This window comes from Galeopterus variegatus, unplaced genomic scaffold (assembly GCF_000696425.1).
Source record: "Galeopterus variegatus unplaced genomic scaffold, G_variegatus-3.0.2 Scaffold1924, whole genome shotgun sequence".
Lineage (NCBI taxonomy): Eukaryota > Metazoa > Chordata > Mammalia > Dermoptera > Cynocephalidae > Galeopterus > Galeopterus variegatus.
Window position 1 is genome coordinate 182,248 of NW_007728035.1, and position 16,368 is coordinate 198,615.

General features: G+C 40.1%; 1 protein-coding gene across 1 annotated transcript; it reads right to left on the reverse strand.

Annotated features, from left to right (window-relative positions):
* Positions 1 to 12,678: 12,678 nt before the first annotated feature.
* FZD1 (frizzled class receptor 1) lies at positions 12,679 to 16,362 on the reverse strand. Its single transcript, XM_008579613.1, has one exon. It carries the CDS (start codon positions 16,077 to 16,079, stop codon positions 14,535 to 14,537), a length of 1,545 nt encoding a protein of 514 aa, XP_008577835.1. The 5' UTR covers positions 16,080 to 16,362; the 3' UTR covers positions 12,679 to 14,534.
* Positions 16,363 to 16,368: the final 6 nt, after the last annotated feature.

The following is a 16,368-nucleotide window of genomic DNA, read 5'->3' on the forward strand; positions in this document are numbered from 1 at the left end:
TGGAGGTATTCAGTACCCACCAAGAAAAGATAACATATGAGTTTGGCCTTGAAGAATGGAATTCAAATTTCCTCAGTGGTGAGGAGGCAGGAGATGGAGGAGGAGCGTAGACAAGGACTTGCCAGGCAGAATGAACGGTGAGTCCAGTGTGCCTGGATTTTATCAGGGGAGGAGGGGAAATAGGGCTAGAGAACCAGGCAGGGGCCAGCATGTTTGGATGTAAGTCTTTTGAACATGGGGAGCTGTCTGATGCTTGTAAAGGAAGAGTGAGTGTTCAGCTTGGAGAAGCAACTGTCAAGGTCTTATATCTTCAAACAGCTGCACTGCTGCTGAATGCATAATAGGGAAATGCATCAATTGAGAGAGGTTCCAGAGAGCAGGCATGGTACCGATAAATGGAAGTGAGAGGCTGATTTTAGCCCTTCTATCATCTGGAACAGTGAGCAATGGGAAGGACTGCATAGAGATTCAGGATCTCTGAGACTGGAGGGATCATGCAGAGACTAGATAATGAATCTCTGATAGTCAGTAAAGGATTCTAATTTGTTTTTAATTTTATGAGCATTATGGATTTTGCAATTTGTCACTTTACCTTGGCTCCTAGGAAGTTCAAAGACAAAATTTTACCCTTCTACAAAATTTTATACTATGTGCATTGCAGAGTACAAGTTGCCTTACTTATACTTCCTACTCACCTAGTACTCATATGTTTCTACTTTTATGTTATAATTTTGATATGCCACACAAATCCTTTTTATTTATGGAGTAGCACTATGGATTGAATTGTGTACCTAAAGTCCATGTATTGGAAACTTAACCCCCTCTGTGACAGTATTAAGAGAGTGGGATAGCCAATTATGGTAATTGAAAGGTGAGGTGATTAGATTATGAGGATCATTCTCTACTAAATGGATTAATAAGTTGCTGGTTTAATGGAGGTCATAGGTGTGGTTCTGAGGGCTTCAAAAGGAGAGCACATGAGGAGCTCTCTCTTTCTCTGCTTCCACCATGTAACACCTTCTTTGCTGTAAAGAGTCACTACCCACCAACCAGGCCCACCCCAGATGTGTTCCCTGGACTTCCCAGCCTCCAAAACTGTAAGCAATAAATTTTGTTTTCTTACAAATTACCCAGATTCTGGTATTTTGCTATAAGCAACAGAAATGGACTAATACAAGTAGTATATAAATAAATAGGTAAGCCATGAATCTAATTCTAGAGTCATTTTCTTTGTTCAATTTATTCAGAGGTATGAAAAACATCACTTTTTTTCCACCACTGAATTAATTTCAAAATATTGAAAACAAACAAAATGCAAATCAAAACCATAGTGAGATACCATTTCACACTTATTAAAATGGACATAATAAAAAAGACAGACAGTTACAAGTGTTGACAAGGATGTGGAGAAATTGGAAAACTCATACATTATTGGTGGGAATGTAAAATGGTTGAAGTTACTTTGTAAAATAGTTAACAGTTTTTTAAAAAGTTAAACATAGAGTTACCATATGACAGAGTGCCATTCCATATATCCACACAAAAACTTGTACACAAATGTTCATAGCAAACAGCATTATTCATAATAGCACAAGGTGACAACAACCCAAGTATCCATTAACTGATGAATAGATAAACAAAATGTGGTATATCCATTCAGTGGAATATTATTCAGTCATAAAAAGGAGTGAAGTACTGACACACGCTAAAACAAAAAGAAGTCAGACACAAAAGCCACATGTATGATTCCCTTTATATAATAGATCCAGTATATTTTTTATACATACTGACAGAAAGTAGATTCGTATCTGCCAGGGACTGGGGGAGGAAAGAATGAGGAGTGTTTGCTAATGAGTCAGGGTTTCTTTTTGGCATGATAAAATATTCTGGAATTAGGTAGTTGTGAGAATTGTACAAATTTGTGGAATACTAAAACCCACTGAGTTTTATTTTGAATAAGGGTGAATTTTATAGTATGTGAATTACATCTCAGTAAAAAAATATTGAAAGAATTAGTAGGGGCAGATGGAATGTGTAGGGGATAGATAATTTTATCTTCCCACAGAAGACTTTACTTGATTATTACTTCAACCATCTCTACTTAATTCAGGGGCCTTCTGTTGTAACTTTAAAAACCTCACAAAAAATGTATTTGCCTTAGCCTTGAAATTTACACAATTTCTTTTTTGGAAGGGATGGCTGCTAAATGACCACCTAAGAGCCAGCTCTTTTTTTTTCCTTATTAGTTATGAATTGTCCTGTGAATTAAGTATTAAGTCTATGTACAGGTAACTAATTAGATCTAATAAATATTTATCTTTGAAATTCAATACCCATTTTTGCATAAACTACTTAATTTACATATTATTGAAATGTTTATGTAAATAATACGTAAAATGTTTGTTTATGTAAACATTTTAATAATAAATGATCAAAAATTGTTTTCCATATTCCCTAGCTAGTCACTAACATGGCACCCTACATCCCTGAAGGAGGTATTTCTTCCCAGTATATTCCACAGTACAAAGGAAGAGGCTGCTTGAAACTTTCCAAGCTATAGTAACTTATAGAATAAAATTACAATATTCTAAAAAGATTTGACGTTCCTCTCCTCTGTACTGTGATTCTTTCTTATGAAGAATTAGCATTCTTAATATTCTTAATGTGCTTAAAACAACATGAGTTTAGACGTCTTTGGTTTGGATTTTTTTAATCTTGTAAAATCAGTTGGGATATATTTTAGTCCTGTCTTACTCACATTTCCCAGTTACCTGGATTAATTGATGTGAACAACAACAATGGTGCTTTGAAGCTGTCTGGTACAACAGTGGAAATGATCACATTTCTTAGTTAATGAATGAGTTGCTCTTTCATAAGGGTTTGTTTATGGAAATAAATAGAGTAGGACCTTGATTCGTAAATTCCCTAGGAAGGAAGGGCCCTCTAAGAAGTCAGTTGTATTAAAAACCTAAACAAACAAAATGCTCAGAAAGGATGGGATGCTGATTTGCTTGTAGAGCCTTCGTGCACAGCTTCTGCCAATGGCAGCTCCACTGAAAGCAAAAAGGCCCACCCTGGGGGCAACCCGGAGACTTTTGAAGTCCCTCCTCTGCTCGCCCAGCAAGCTGCCACCTGCTGAACTGTCTCCCTCTCTGTGGCTGCTGTCAGAAGCCCTGGCTAAGCAAGAGAGAATCCATATCCTTTTCCTTCCCTACCTAGTGATTGCTTAACTGATTCTACTCTGAACGTCTTCTAGCCAAAGAGATAACTCTTAATTAATCTGTAGTTGTGAAGTTAAACCTCTCCATTAAAAAAAAAAATTTAAGTTAAAGGAATTTTAGACCTGAGCAAAACCACACAGTGGCCTTGGAGAGGTGCACACCAGGCTGGAATTTGGCCTGATTTAGACCTTTAGGGACAAAGAGAGTGCAGGTAGGACATGTCTGCTTCCTATTGAGTGTTCTAAAAAGCTAGTTCTCATAGCTTCACTGCCCTGCTGAAGTTTCTACAATGTCTTTATAAGAGGGAATTTGCAGGTGGGAGGATCTCTACAGGTTTGTCTTGAAGTTATGTTTTAACCCAGTGTTTCAAAGAGCAACTCAAGAACATCCAATGTCAGAATCATGTGAATGAAGGTTCCTGAACCCTTATCCCAGCCAACAAAACCAGAATTTCTGAAAATGAAGCCAGAAATCTTCATATTTAACAAGCTCCCTGAGTGATCCTTATGCACACTCAATTTTAAGAATTCCTAGTAACCTATTGCCACCTCTGATAAACATTGTATATTTTGAGGATCATCTGGTTTTATTTTGGTTGAATGAGAATCCATTATAACCTGTCTTATCTGAGATCTTCGAATACACCCTATACTTTCTATATTAATTCAATTTGGCTCTAATGAAGCTGTATATTATTAAAACACATCTTCTTTATTTGTAAAACAATTATTGCATTCAAGTGACCTCTGGTCTATTCCTGAATTATCCACACTTGGGAAAAAAAGCTACAAAGATGATGAATGATATAAAAGTTTAAAAGAAGATAAATGATAGTGGCATTAGAAGATAACTTTGTGTATGCTAAACTATTACTGATTTCTAGAAAATTTTCCATGTCTCTATATAATACTTCCAAATTCACATTCTTGCAAATAATGTATATTTGGGGATAAATGCAAACATTTGAAATTCTCTTTCTTAAATAGTTGCTGAAAAGGGCATATTTTTTCAGACATATTTACATGTATATGGGAGAAAATATATATAATTTTAGACATAGCAGTACAGATAGAAAAAAACTTGCACTTGGTTTCTAGTGTAGATTGAAAATTACATTTTAAAGAACATTTTTAAAGATGCATTTTTAATGCTAGAAAAATTTCTTCTCCAAAAATGTCAACATAACAGTTTAAACTAGGCCAGGCGTATTCATTATCTGAATTTGTATACAGTACAATTCAGGCCATTGAGGTTTCTTTCTTCTTCTTTTTTTTTTTTACAAAATATTTAAATTAAAGATCATGAGAAAAAAATTCTCTATGAACATAACAATAATTTCATAAAGAATTAAAATCTATAATCACAGCTAGAAATACATACTGGATTAATCAGAGACGAGATGAACTATGTCAACTCTCTCTCACATCCATCCTCTCACCAAAGGGCAGAAATGCAATCACTTGACAGATGTGTTTCTGATGAAAACCATCCAGTTATATATCACCTGTAGTAAAAAAACAGTGAGATTATATATGTTCATTTGGGAGAAGAGGGTTGACATTAATCAATCACTGCCTTTCTCTGATCTATTTCTGGTACCGACACAAAACATGAAATCTAGAGAGGTATGTATTGAAAAGACATATAGGGTAATGAAAAGGGCAGCAAACAAGAGGATATATAGCAAAGAAGAGGAAGAAAGATTATATCCAGAATGTAAAGAGAGCTGGCAGGCTTAGAACATTAGGGCTGATCTGCAGAAGGCAGAGGGGAATCAATGAGAAATTGACCATTGACAGAAACACACTCTGAGAGAGAATAAAATGTAGAACAGAAGAAATTCAGGAAGCTGGATTTTTAAAAATGGAATTGTAAAGAATGAGAATGTGGTAGGAATGCCTCTTTAAAAATCCTCTAGCTCTTTCCAACAGCTAAACATAGATGTGGCAGGTCGAATAGTGGTCCCCAAAGATTTCTATGCCCAATCTTTGGAACCTTGTGAATGTGTTACCTAACATGACAAGGACTTTGCAGATGTGATTAAGGTTAGGGACCCGGAGGTGGGGAGATTATCCTGTATTGATCTAATCATATGAGTCCTTAAAAGCAGGCAATTATTTCCAGCTGGAAAGAATGAGCGAGAGAAAGGACTCAACCCCATGTTATGGGGTTTCAAGACAGAAGGGTATCATGAGCCATGGGGGTGGCCTCTAGAATAGAAGCTAGAAAGGCAAGGAAATGGATTCTCCTCTAGAGCCTCCAGAAAGAAACACATCAATGCGATACCTTTATTTTAGCCCAGTGAGATCAGTTACCTACAAAACTGTAAGATGATAAATTCATGCTTTTCAAAATTGTGGTAATTTGTTACAGCAGCAATAGAAAACTAATACACTAGACCATGGAGTTGAGCAAGGTACCAAAATGGCTAGCTTCTCTTTATATATGAGGAAATGATGAAATTACCAATCAGACACTTTGATATAAGCCCCCAACCCTGCTCTACTTCGTGCATCAAAATATATTCAGTACATTTCAGTACTATCAAAGGAACATTTTCATAACTGCTATTGAACAAGTTCTCTTTGGAAATACAGTCAACAAGGACCAACAAAGGACTCCTGCAGTTGTTCAATTAGTTATCAGTTCAGTAGAGAAACATATTCCTAAGAGGAATTTATGATTCCCTTCCTGGTCACAATTTAGAGTGGCCCCAAAGGACTGTTGCCATGTTTCCCAAGTATACAACCTACCATTTAGGTCAGAATTGTTAGCAGCCATAAAGAAATTGAATTGCCAAAGCATGCATGAATGCATAGAAATGCACTTATGCTTTAAAAGCAGTATCACTAGCTGACTAATATAGTACATTATTTGTGTGATTTAACCTTAAGGTTGGATATTAACTTAATCTTATATGAATAAGTCTTGTAAAAAATGCTTAGCTTGTGGGGCCGGCCCGGTGGCGCACTGCTACAGTGTGCCGCTTGGGAGTGTGGCGGCGCTCCCGCCGAGGGTTCGGATCCCACATACAGACCGGTTCCCGCTCACTGGCTGAGCGAGGTGCGGATGCAGCACCGAGGGTTGCGATCCCGTTGCCGGTCCCGGTCCGGTACGGGCGCGACACTGAGGGTTGCGATCCGTTGCCAGACACGAAAAAAGACAAAAAGGAAAAAAAAAATGCTTAGCTTGTAAAGAGGATGCAGGAAATATATGGCATTAGTTTGCATCACGCCTTTTCAATTTCCATCAGCAATAATGGTGAGCTATAGAAGGAAAAGAAGGGAGGAGAGAGGGAATTATATGTTAATGATCTTTTCTTTTGGTCTCCATGCCTTCATTCCTGTTTCACTGTTGTGAGAATTATGCTTTTGTCAAAATCATTGCTCATTTCAGAGGAGTATGGATTTGTTGTTTTGTGCAATGAAAGTCTTCAACCTCACGAATCAGAGCATCACATATTCTTGTCATTCTTGAATGCATTGGTTCAGTCCCAATAGACTCAGCTATCAGTTTAGATGGCTACTGTGGGGATTTACTTATGATATTTATGATATGAAAGATTCCATGGGAGTTACCTATTAAGCTGTAAGAAGAGTTACCCATACCACTCAATGAGGGTTACCTTGTATTTTTAAGTGAGGGCAACTATACCCTATGCTTGTCCCATCACTGTATCTTGGAAATAGATAACTTGTTTTGACTTCACAGATGGGACTTTAAACTTTGGACTTTTGAGTAGAAACAAGTTAAGACTTTGGGACTATGGGCATGAAATGAAGGTATTGTATGTGAAAAGGATGTGAGCTGGGGGGGCTATGGGCAGAATGCCTTGGGTTGAATGTCCCCCCAAAACTTAATCCCCACTGTAACTGTTGAGGGTGGGAAATCCTATTATGGTAATTGAAAGGTGGGGCCTTGAAGAGGTGATTAGCTGTAGGACCATGCCATAGTGAATAAATTAATAATGGCGATCAGGGGCGTGGTTCTGGGAGTTTTAAAAGAAAAGCACATGAAAGGTTGGTGTCTCTCTGCTCCACCATTTTCTGCCATGTGGGACCCCTGGGTCACTGTTGCCACCACCAAGACCCTTTCAAAAATAAAGCCCATTCTGTATACACCATAAATCTATATTTTTCTCAATTGTATTTTACAAAATTAATATATTGTACTATTTTTAAAAGTATATTTCACAATTTTAATTACTCCTTTAGAGCAGGGTTTCTCAACTTTGGCATTTTTAATCAGACAATTCTTTTGTTGTCAGGAGCTATCCTGCACATTGTAGAATGGCCTGTCTGCATTAAATGCCCATAGCAGCTCCCTCTCCACAATCATGACAATCAAATGTGTCCACATATTGCCAAATGTCTCCTGGGAGGCAAAATTGCCCCCTGTTGAGAATCAGTTCCAGAGCCTAATGTGTAGGTACCTCTTTGAAGTAATTACATTATCTGTGTGCCTTTTTTATTTGCTTCCATTCAGTTTAAGAGACACAAAGAATAGTATTGTGATTTCAACAACAAAGGCAGTGAAATTTGATGTGTATTTACCAGAGGGACGACACTGAACTCAAAAAAGGGGTGGACCAATTCTGATTGATGAGTCTTATGGAGAAATGTGAAGGCCATGGATTGCATGGTCCACACACTGCAGTCTACCATTCTCAATCATCACAGTGGAATTTTGAAACCTAGTTTACTTGTTTTTCATTCTTGTAGATACAACTTTTTACTTACCTGGGAGAAAAAAATATGACAAATCAGGTGTTGATGTATGGCCATTTGGGGCAATTTCTGCTTGAATTTGTAATCTCACTCCAATGGACTACATTATTACACAAGAAAATAAGTATAAACATATGCCGAAACCTAATATTTTTTCCAATCTGATAAATCTTATCATCAAAATTTTTAAAACTATTCATTCCAAGGGATTACATTTGAGAGTCTTCTTCTAAAAATAGCTATTTAACCTGATTTCATGAGTAGCAAGATCAAGGTTCAGTGGCCGGTTAGATCCCTGTCTCTATGCCCCATTTCTTCATCAGAAGGCAAAGGCTAAAGGCAGAATGGTCAAGATATTCAATGTGGTTTGTTCCACTCTACCTTCACATTGCACTCAGCTATTGATTGGTACTCACTGTGAAGACCAGTTACAAAGGGCTGTGTGTTCGTTGGCTTTTCATCTGGAATGATAAAGGCTACAGCCACAGTGGAGGACTTTTAATGCTGGAACAGTGATGAGTATATAAGCTTTACTCTATTCTGTGGGTGCACAATTCTATCCATGGAATAGGGTAACCAAAAGTACCAGTTTGGCCATGAGTTTCCTGATTTTACTACTGAAAATCCCACATCCCAAGAAACTCCTAAATCCTGAGAAAACCTGGATGATTGGTCACCCTATTCAGGAGTTATGGGTTTTTGACAGAGTATTTGTTAATGTTAACTTTGTAAAATGTTTTCCAAGAGTTGTAAAAATGAAGTCAAGGATAGTACCTAAATCTACTTCTTAAGAAAAAAAAAAATCCTTTTAACAATCAAGTAGCACATAGCATTTGGAATATGCATCTAACTAGCCTGTCTGACTCCCAGGTATTTGCGGCAGCAATTGTGAAGACAAGCATTTCCAAAGGCAAGAGAACAGTCTGTCTCTCAGTGCTTCATTTAAGCAAAGACACACTGCCAACTTGAAAGGAAATAAAGGCCACACTTTGTCTATGGGGGGATTCTGCAGTTATTCCCCTGCAAATTTAATTCAAACAGGTATTGAGATCTAAAACATGGAGATATCCACAAATTAGAGTATACTTGGTTTTTAAAAAGAAAAGAAAGGAAATCCAGACTGGATTAGTGATTCCTTTGCATGTTAATCACTGTATTGCTATTGCTATGAACATGTTTTGAAAGTCTACACTGTGAATGATATTTATTGAGATCTTTATGAGAAATATGCAAATTATAAATTTTAAAACAAAAATTATTTTCAAGTCAATTTCATCTTTAAGAAAACATGCATGTGTAGAATGTGCAAATCAATGCTTTTCTAATCTTTGCTTTTAGAATTGTTAGTTACACAAATATGCCATTCGACTAATGTATTAATGATATCTGAAGAAAATGCAGTGCTATTTGAATTTTATCATTCTAAAATGTACCTCTTTAGAATACCACCATATTAAAATAAAAGGATTTATTTTAAAAACCTCTATTGGAGAAATGGTATCTTATTTTTTCCAAGCAACTTAAGAATCTGCTTGACTCATATAACTGATTATGATCCATAGTATATTTAGTATATATTCATTGCAGGATGTACTTATAGATTGTACTTGAGCTTATCCATTACATTACATGAGAAAGATTTCTGTGAGAAATCCTTTTCATTGACTTGTTATTAGGGTCCCAAACCAACCTATAAATAGAAGTCCCCCAAGGATGTGTTATATTTAAACAGTAACTTGATTCTGTAATGGAGTAGAGATACTTGTCATCACAGATCATGATAAAACTTAGGAAAATTAGCCTAGAGACTATCTGTGTTTTAATTGCCAGGTTCTAAGCAAGCTGTTTTGTCATATAATTGTTATGGTTTAACATATCCATTGTTAAAGGTATGACCAAAATGAATAAAAATAATTAAGCCCAAAAAGTTTAAAGGAGTTCTGAGTCATGATTGAAATTCAAGTACGTTTTTCAAATTTTAATGGCTATTGGTATCTGCCAACAGCTCAAAATATAGATATATATCTTGGAAGTCATCAAAATAAACTTTGTTTGGCACTGTTGTGCGACCCCATTTTGAATGTAAGGGCCTTAAGATAAAGCCTTGAATTTAAGGTAGTGTTGCAATTCCTTTTTAGTCATGTTAACTGGAGAATTCTTATTTAAATAGCATAGTCCATGTCTTATTTTGGCTCCTAAAGGTTAAACATGCAAGACTTTTATATTACTGTATTCTGTGAAGTACTCAGTGACAATATCACTAGTGTCCACCTCTAGACATATGTAATTTCCACATTGTTACTAATCTATGAGGCCCCAGTTACATAGCACATTATAATCAGAAATGTATCAAGGATATCCAACATCATACCACTAGTTTCAACTGATGTATGTACATTACATGAAATATGTCCTATAGCCAATACATGGATTTGAAATTAAAGCAGGAGTAGCTAAAGTTGAACACAAACACACACACAGTAAATATGGCACCTTTTGAAAAGAAAATGTACCAACATTGAAACACAGTGTCAGAGAAAGTGATCTTAAGCCATCAAGTCCTGAAATGGTTTGTGACATAGTCAATTTTTTTCTTAATTGGCCACCAACTCTTCACTGTGGTCTCCCTTCCTAGTTGTATGCTGGACCTTAGGAATGCTACAACTACAGCAGAGGCTTCAGTACTCACAGAGGAGAAAAAAGACCAGGACCTGTAAACTCAGGCTGACAAGTGACTACTGCAGGACAAGCTGAAAAATCTAGTCCAGCTCTTTTGCATGTTTGACACACTGGCTTGCTCTGAGATTAAAAAAGAGACTCTCTGTCTCCACAAAGTTTAAGTGAAAATTCGCTTTTTTTTTTTTTTTTTTTTTTGGAAGCTGTGTTATTTCAAATGGCCCATCTTCAAGGTCAGAAAGTCTCTCTTCTGCTTGTTCTAGCCTGCTGGTTAAACTCTCTGTTGTGTTTTTTATTTCGTTGAATAAATTCTTCAGCTCTGCAAGCTCTGCTTCATTCTTTTTCAGGGCATTGATTTCTTTGTACATTTCTTCTTTCAGGTCCTGTATACATTTTTTCATTTCATTGTGTTGTCTAACTCAGTTTTCTTGTATCTCATTTAGTTTCCTTAGAATTGTTGCTTGAAATTCATTGTCAGTCATTTCAACAACTTCCTGTTCTATAGGATCTCCAAAAGCTAAATCAAGCACCCTGTGAGGGGGAAAATTATCCAATTGATAGCTGGTTTAAAAAAAAAACAGGCAAATCAGGCCATCTGAAAATAGGGTTTGTCATGGAAACAGCATGCTAACAGGACAATATCCCCAGTAGTGTTATGGTTTTGTAGGCAAGTCCTACTTTGCTACCAGTATTTAAGGAAACAAAAGAATACACTGGTTTGCTATACGCTACTTATATTAAAATAAATTGTTTTCTAAAAACAAAGCCTGGTGGTGACTTAAACCTGTCTCTTAAAGCTATTTAAATCCAGCATATAAAACCATTCTGCATCCAATTTGTAGTTACATGATTTTAAGGAAAACCACAGTAAGACTGCTTCAACATTCATTCTTTGGATAGAGACTAATAACCTTTAAAAAAAAATTTTCCCCAGAAACTATCTAATTGAACTATGTAGTAAGGAGACATATTTTAATTTGACGTAAGAATTACTATTTTTTGTATGTTTTTATACAATAAAACCTCAGATATCTACATTTTTATGCTAATGTAACAAAGAAAAAAGGAAAATAGCATTTTGCTACTTAAAATTGAAAGCTGTATTTTCAATTAGATTTAATTTTTTCATTTGCCTTAAAATGAATAATGATGACTTATAAGACAATTGCCTTAACCGTGAAACGAACTCTATTGTAAACGATTTTCATTTTAGCCCCTTGTCATTTTATCACAAAATGTTTTCATTGGAAAATTTAACAAGGATATTTTTAATCTGTAAAGGTATTTGAGGTTTTCCATCTGGCATTTTTTATTTCTCATAGCCGTATTTCTATATTATGAAATGTACAAGTAAATTTTGCATCTCTACTTTATAAAAATTAATGTGTGTATACTTACGTGTTATGTATATATAGATAAATGTGTATATATACAAACACATACACATACACACATATAAATTCTGACTTACAGGAGACCAACTAGATAATTCCTCTAAAGAAGGTTCCTTGAACAATATAAAAATGGGGTTTTCAGAAGCAAAAAACCAGCCTTTTAAAACTCAACTGCTATTTAAAATGCTTATATATAAATAGTTAACCATTTATTGATTTCCTATTTATGGTTTTGGAATATCCAAGATTATGGAAAAGATAAGACAATACTTCATAAAAATTGTGACAAAAGTGATAGTTTAAAAAGAAACCTCCATATTATAAAAAGTCATTTAAATTTTCCCCTTGAAAGAAAAAAAAGGCTTTAATATTAAAATTAGAGTTCTCTTTAAAATATCCTCTTTGAATAAAGTAATAATTTGCAAACTTCTATTTTCTACTTTAAAGAAAACAGATCTTTTCTTGGGATTTGACAAGTGTCAGTCACAGCAACGCAAATAGAATAATTCTGTGGAAGGACTGAATTGAAGTTTGAGGACAGACATTTTCACTGAATTTCTGAATTTTTATACTGTGGGATTGGCTATGAGACACTATAAAATGTAAAGATAGTTCACACAGTTCAAGCTCTATTATTTTCAGGCACAAAAACCATATAACTTTGTACAAAACTTTGATTTTTTTTATTTGCGAAATTAAAAATATGGTATTTTATATATATATAAACTTCTATTCCTCTATAAATATAGATGATTTTGTGATAGTGAACAGAATAAATGTATACCAAATTCAAAGACCAATGTCATTTTAGGATATGACAGACATCGATAAATTTAGGTCCTAAGTACCGGCATTTTGATAAACTCATAAAGTTTAAAACAATACAATCAGGAGGATTGCTTTTCTCCTCTTCTTCACAGAGAACTAAAGTGAATATTTTTAAATGGCTTTGAAAGATTTACATTTGACACATTTCTGTAAATCCAGAAAGGAGCACACAGGATTTAATGCAGTAGACCTGCACACATTTTCCCTTAGCATGCACGCCCATATTTCATTTATCTCAGGAGCTAACTCCATCAATTTTTCCACCTCCTTTACCTCCTGAAATTTTACCGGGTTATTATTAGTGGTGTGGATTGTTCCTCCCTCAGAATGTATTGCTGAATAATAATCATAATATGTTGAAAGTGTACAACTTTTACATTTTAAACTTTGATATATGTCTAATTACTATTTTATTAGAAATAACAAAATAGCACTTCATTTTGAAGAAGTCCATTACACTGAAATCTCCTTCAAGTTTTCATATTGTTTACCTTCTACTGTCCTGTTAAGAAAAGCAAAAATCAACTCCTTAACAAAGCTCTCCAGGTGACCTCAACGTTTCCATTTTACAGAAGAGTAAACTCTAAACGCGAGCTGTCTCATTCCTAAAGGCAGGCTGCCAGGCATCGGTATGTAATTAGAATTAACATTTTATAACCCTCATCTTCAGTCTCTCCCAACCCACACAAAGCTTCATGCCTCTTCCCAAATCTCAGTAACCACATCTTTCCATGACGCTGGCCAAACCCATACCAGGTTTCAGACTAAAGAGAATGAAATGAGCTCATCCACCAAAAATTAGACTTTAAAAAGTTTGGCATTGGTTACTCCACTCACCCTCTAACCCACCTAGGTGGAAGGAGGGAGTGTCTGGGCGTTGGAGGCGAGTGTAGAGGGAGGCTGGAGCTGCCAGCGCCCAAACCGTGGGCCCCCATGAAGTTGAAGGAAGGTTCTCGACGGTTAAATTCAGCTTCAGGAAGTCAAAGGGATAGGCCTTGGAAATCTGCCGCTGAACATAGGAGGAATTGGAATGGGCGGGGACCCACCTTTGGATTTGGAAGCCTTGTGGAGTTCTGTGTCTTAAGAGCCCCCACCCCAACGAGGGAAGAAAGGCAGGGGGCCGAAAGGGACCCGGGCCGGGCCGCGCAGCCCAGTCGCACCCCGCAGTGCTGGACTCGCCCCGGAGCTGGAGCCCGGGCAGGCCCGTGCACCCGCGGCAGGGAGGGGCGCGCTGGGACTAGCAGGAGCCCTTGGCGGGCGAGCTCCGGTTTATCTCCTCTGCAGTGCTCCGAAAAGGGCAGCAAGGAAAAGCCTCAAATGGTTAAACCGCCCTAAATAATTAAAATTTTAAAAGAAAAAGAAAAACGCGTGATCGGTCGTCATTTAAATACAAATATACTTACAAAAATCATACACAGGCTATTTACAATCATAAAAGCGTACAGTCCTGGTACCAGAGTGTGAGGGCAAGAGAAGTTGGTCCTCCCCCGTCTGGCAGTCGGGCCCTCGCGTCCGTTTGCCCCGGGGACGGCAGCTTTTGCAGGGGCTGTGTTGTTAAAAGGAGCCTGCGAAAGTGAGTGTCTAGTGAGGGAGCCTCGAGCAGCCAGGCGTGGCATACATTCCATGGGGCCGCCTTCTGGGGGTGGCTGGGACCCGGCCGACGATGGGAACGGGTTGAGCCCCGGGCCTCAGACGGTGGTCTCCCCCTGTTTGCTGTTGGTGAGCCTCGTGTAGAACTTCCTCCAGGAGTTGAGGGTCTTGCCGGACCAGATCCAGAAGCCCGACGTGATGCCCACGATCAGCGTCATAAGGTACTTGATCATGAAGACCGTGAAGTCGGGGCTCATGGGCGGGTGCGGCGGGGCGCCTCCGCCCGCCTGGAGGTGAGGGCAGGGGATGGCGTAGCTCTTGCAGCTCTGGGCCACCCAGCTGCGCTCCCACTGGTCCCGGAAGGCCTGCTCGTAGAAGTAGCAGGCGATGACTATAGTGGCTGGCACCGTGTAGAGCACGCTAAAGACGCCTATCCGCACCATGAGCTTCTCCAGCTTCTCGGTCTTGGTGCCGTCGTGTTTCATGATGGTGCGAATGCGGAAGAGCGACACGAAGCCGGCCAGCAGGAAAGACGTGCCGATGAACAGGTAGACGAAGAGGGGCGCCAGCACGAAGCCACGCAGCGCGTCCACGTTGTTGAGCCCCACGAAGCACACTCCGCTCAGCACATCGCCATCCACCTGGCCCAGCGCCAGGATGGTGATGGTCTTGATGGCCGGCACGGCCCAGGCGGCCAGGTGAAAATACTGAGAGTTGGCCTCGATGGCTTCGTGGCCCCACTTCATGCCGGCCGCCAGGAACCAGGTGAGCGACAGGATCACCCACCAGATGGAGCTGGCCATGCTGAAGAAGTAGAGCATCATGAAGAGGATGGTGCAGCCCTCCTTCTTGGTGCCCTGCGCCACCGTGCGCGCCCCGTCCTCGGCGAACTTGTCGTTACACACCACTCGGTCCTCCAGCAGGAAGCCGGCGATGTAGGCCACGGCCACGGCCGTGTAACAGCCAGACAGGAAGATGATGGGCCGCTCCGGGTAGCTGAAGCGCCGCATGTCCACCAGGTACGTGAGCACCGTGAAGAGCGTGGAGGCGCAGCACAGCACCGACCAGATGCCGATCCAGGTGCGCGAGAAGCGCAGCTCCTCGGGCCCGAAATACATGAGCCCGTACACCTTGGTCGGCTCACAGGGCGCGCCGCAGTCCTTCTCCCCCAGGAAGTGGTAGTTGAGGTAGGAGGGCACCTTGAGGGCGCGCGGGCAGGAGAACTTGCCTCGCTCCGACGCGCCGGCGCCCCCGGGAAAGCCGCCGCGGGGCCCTCCGCCGCCGTGCTGGGGGTTGCTGGTCCAGAACTCCGGCAGCAGCGAGGGCGTCGGGGTGCCCTTGTCAGACGTGTTCTGGCCCACGCACAGCTCGCCGGCGCCGTGCACCGGGAACTTCTCGCACTTCAGCGTGTCTGGCCACTGGAAGCCGAACTTGTTCATGAGCGCCTCGCAGCCCTGGCGCGCGCGCTCGCACAGGGAGCGGCAGGGCGGCAGCGCCTGCTCCAGCACGGTGCACACGGGCGCGTACATGGAGCATAGGAAGAACTTGAGCTCGGCGGAGCACTGCACCTTCACCAGCGGGTAGAACTGGTGCACCTCCAGGCCCGCGTCCTCCTGGTTCGTGTGGCCCAGCAGGTTGGGCATGATGGTCTGGTTGTACGCGATGTCCGTGCACAGCGGGATGGAGATGGGCTGGCAGTAGCCGTGGTCCGGGATGGAGATACCCCTCTCGCCGTTGTACTGCTGCCCGCTCTGCTGTTGCTGAGGCGGCGGCGGCGGAGGAGGAGGAGGTTGCTGCCCCGGCCCGGGCCCCTGGCCCGGCCCCTGCCCCGCCGCCTGCGCCCGGACCCCCAGCAGCAACGGACCCTCCAGCAGCCAAAGCAGCAGCAGCAGCCGGCGCGCCACGCGCCCGAGGTCAGCTGGGGGGCGGCGG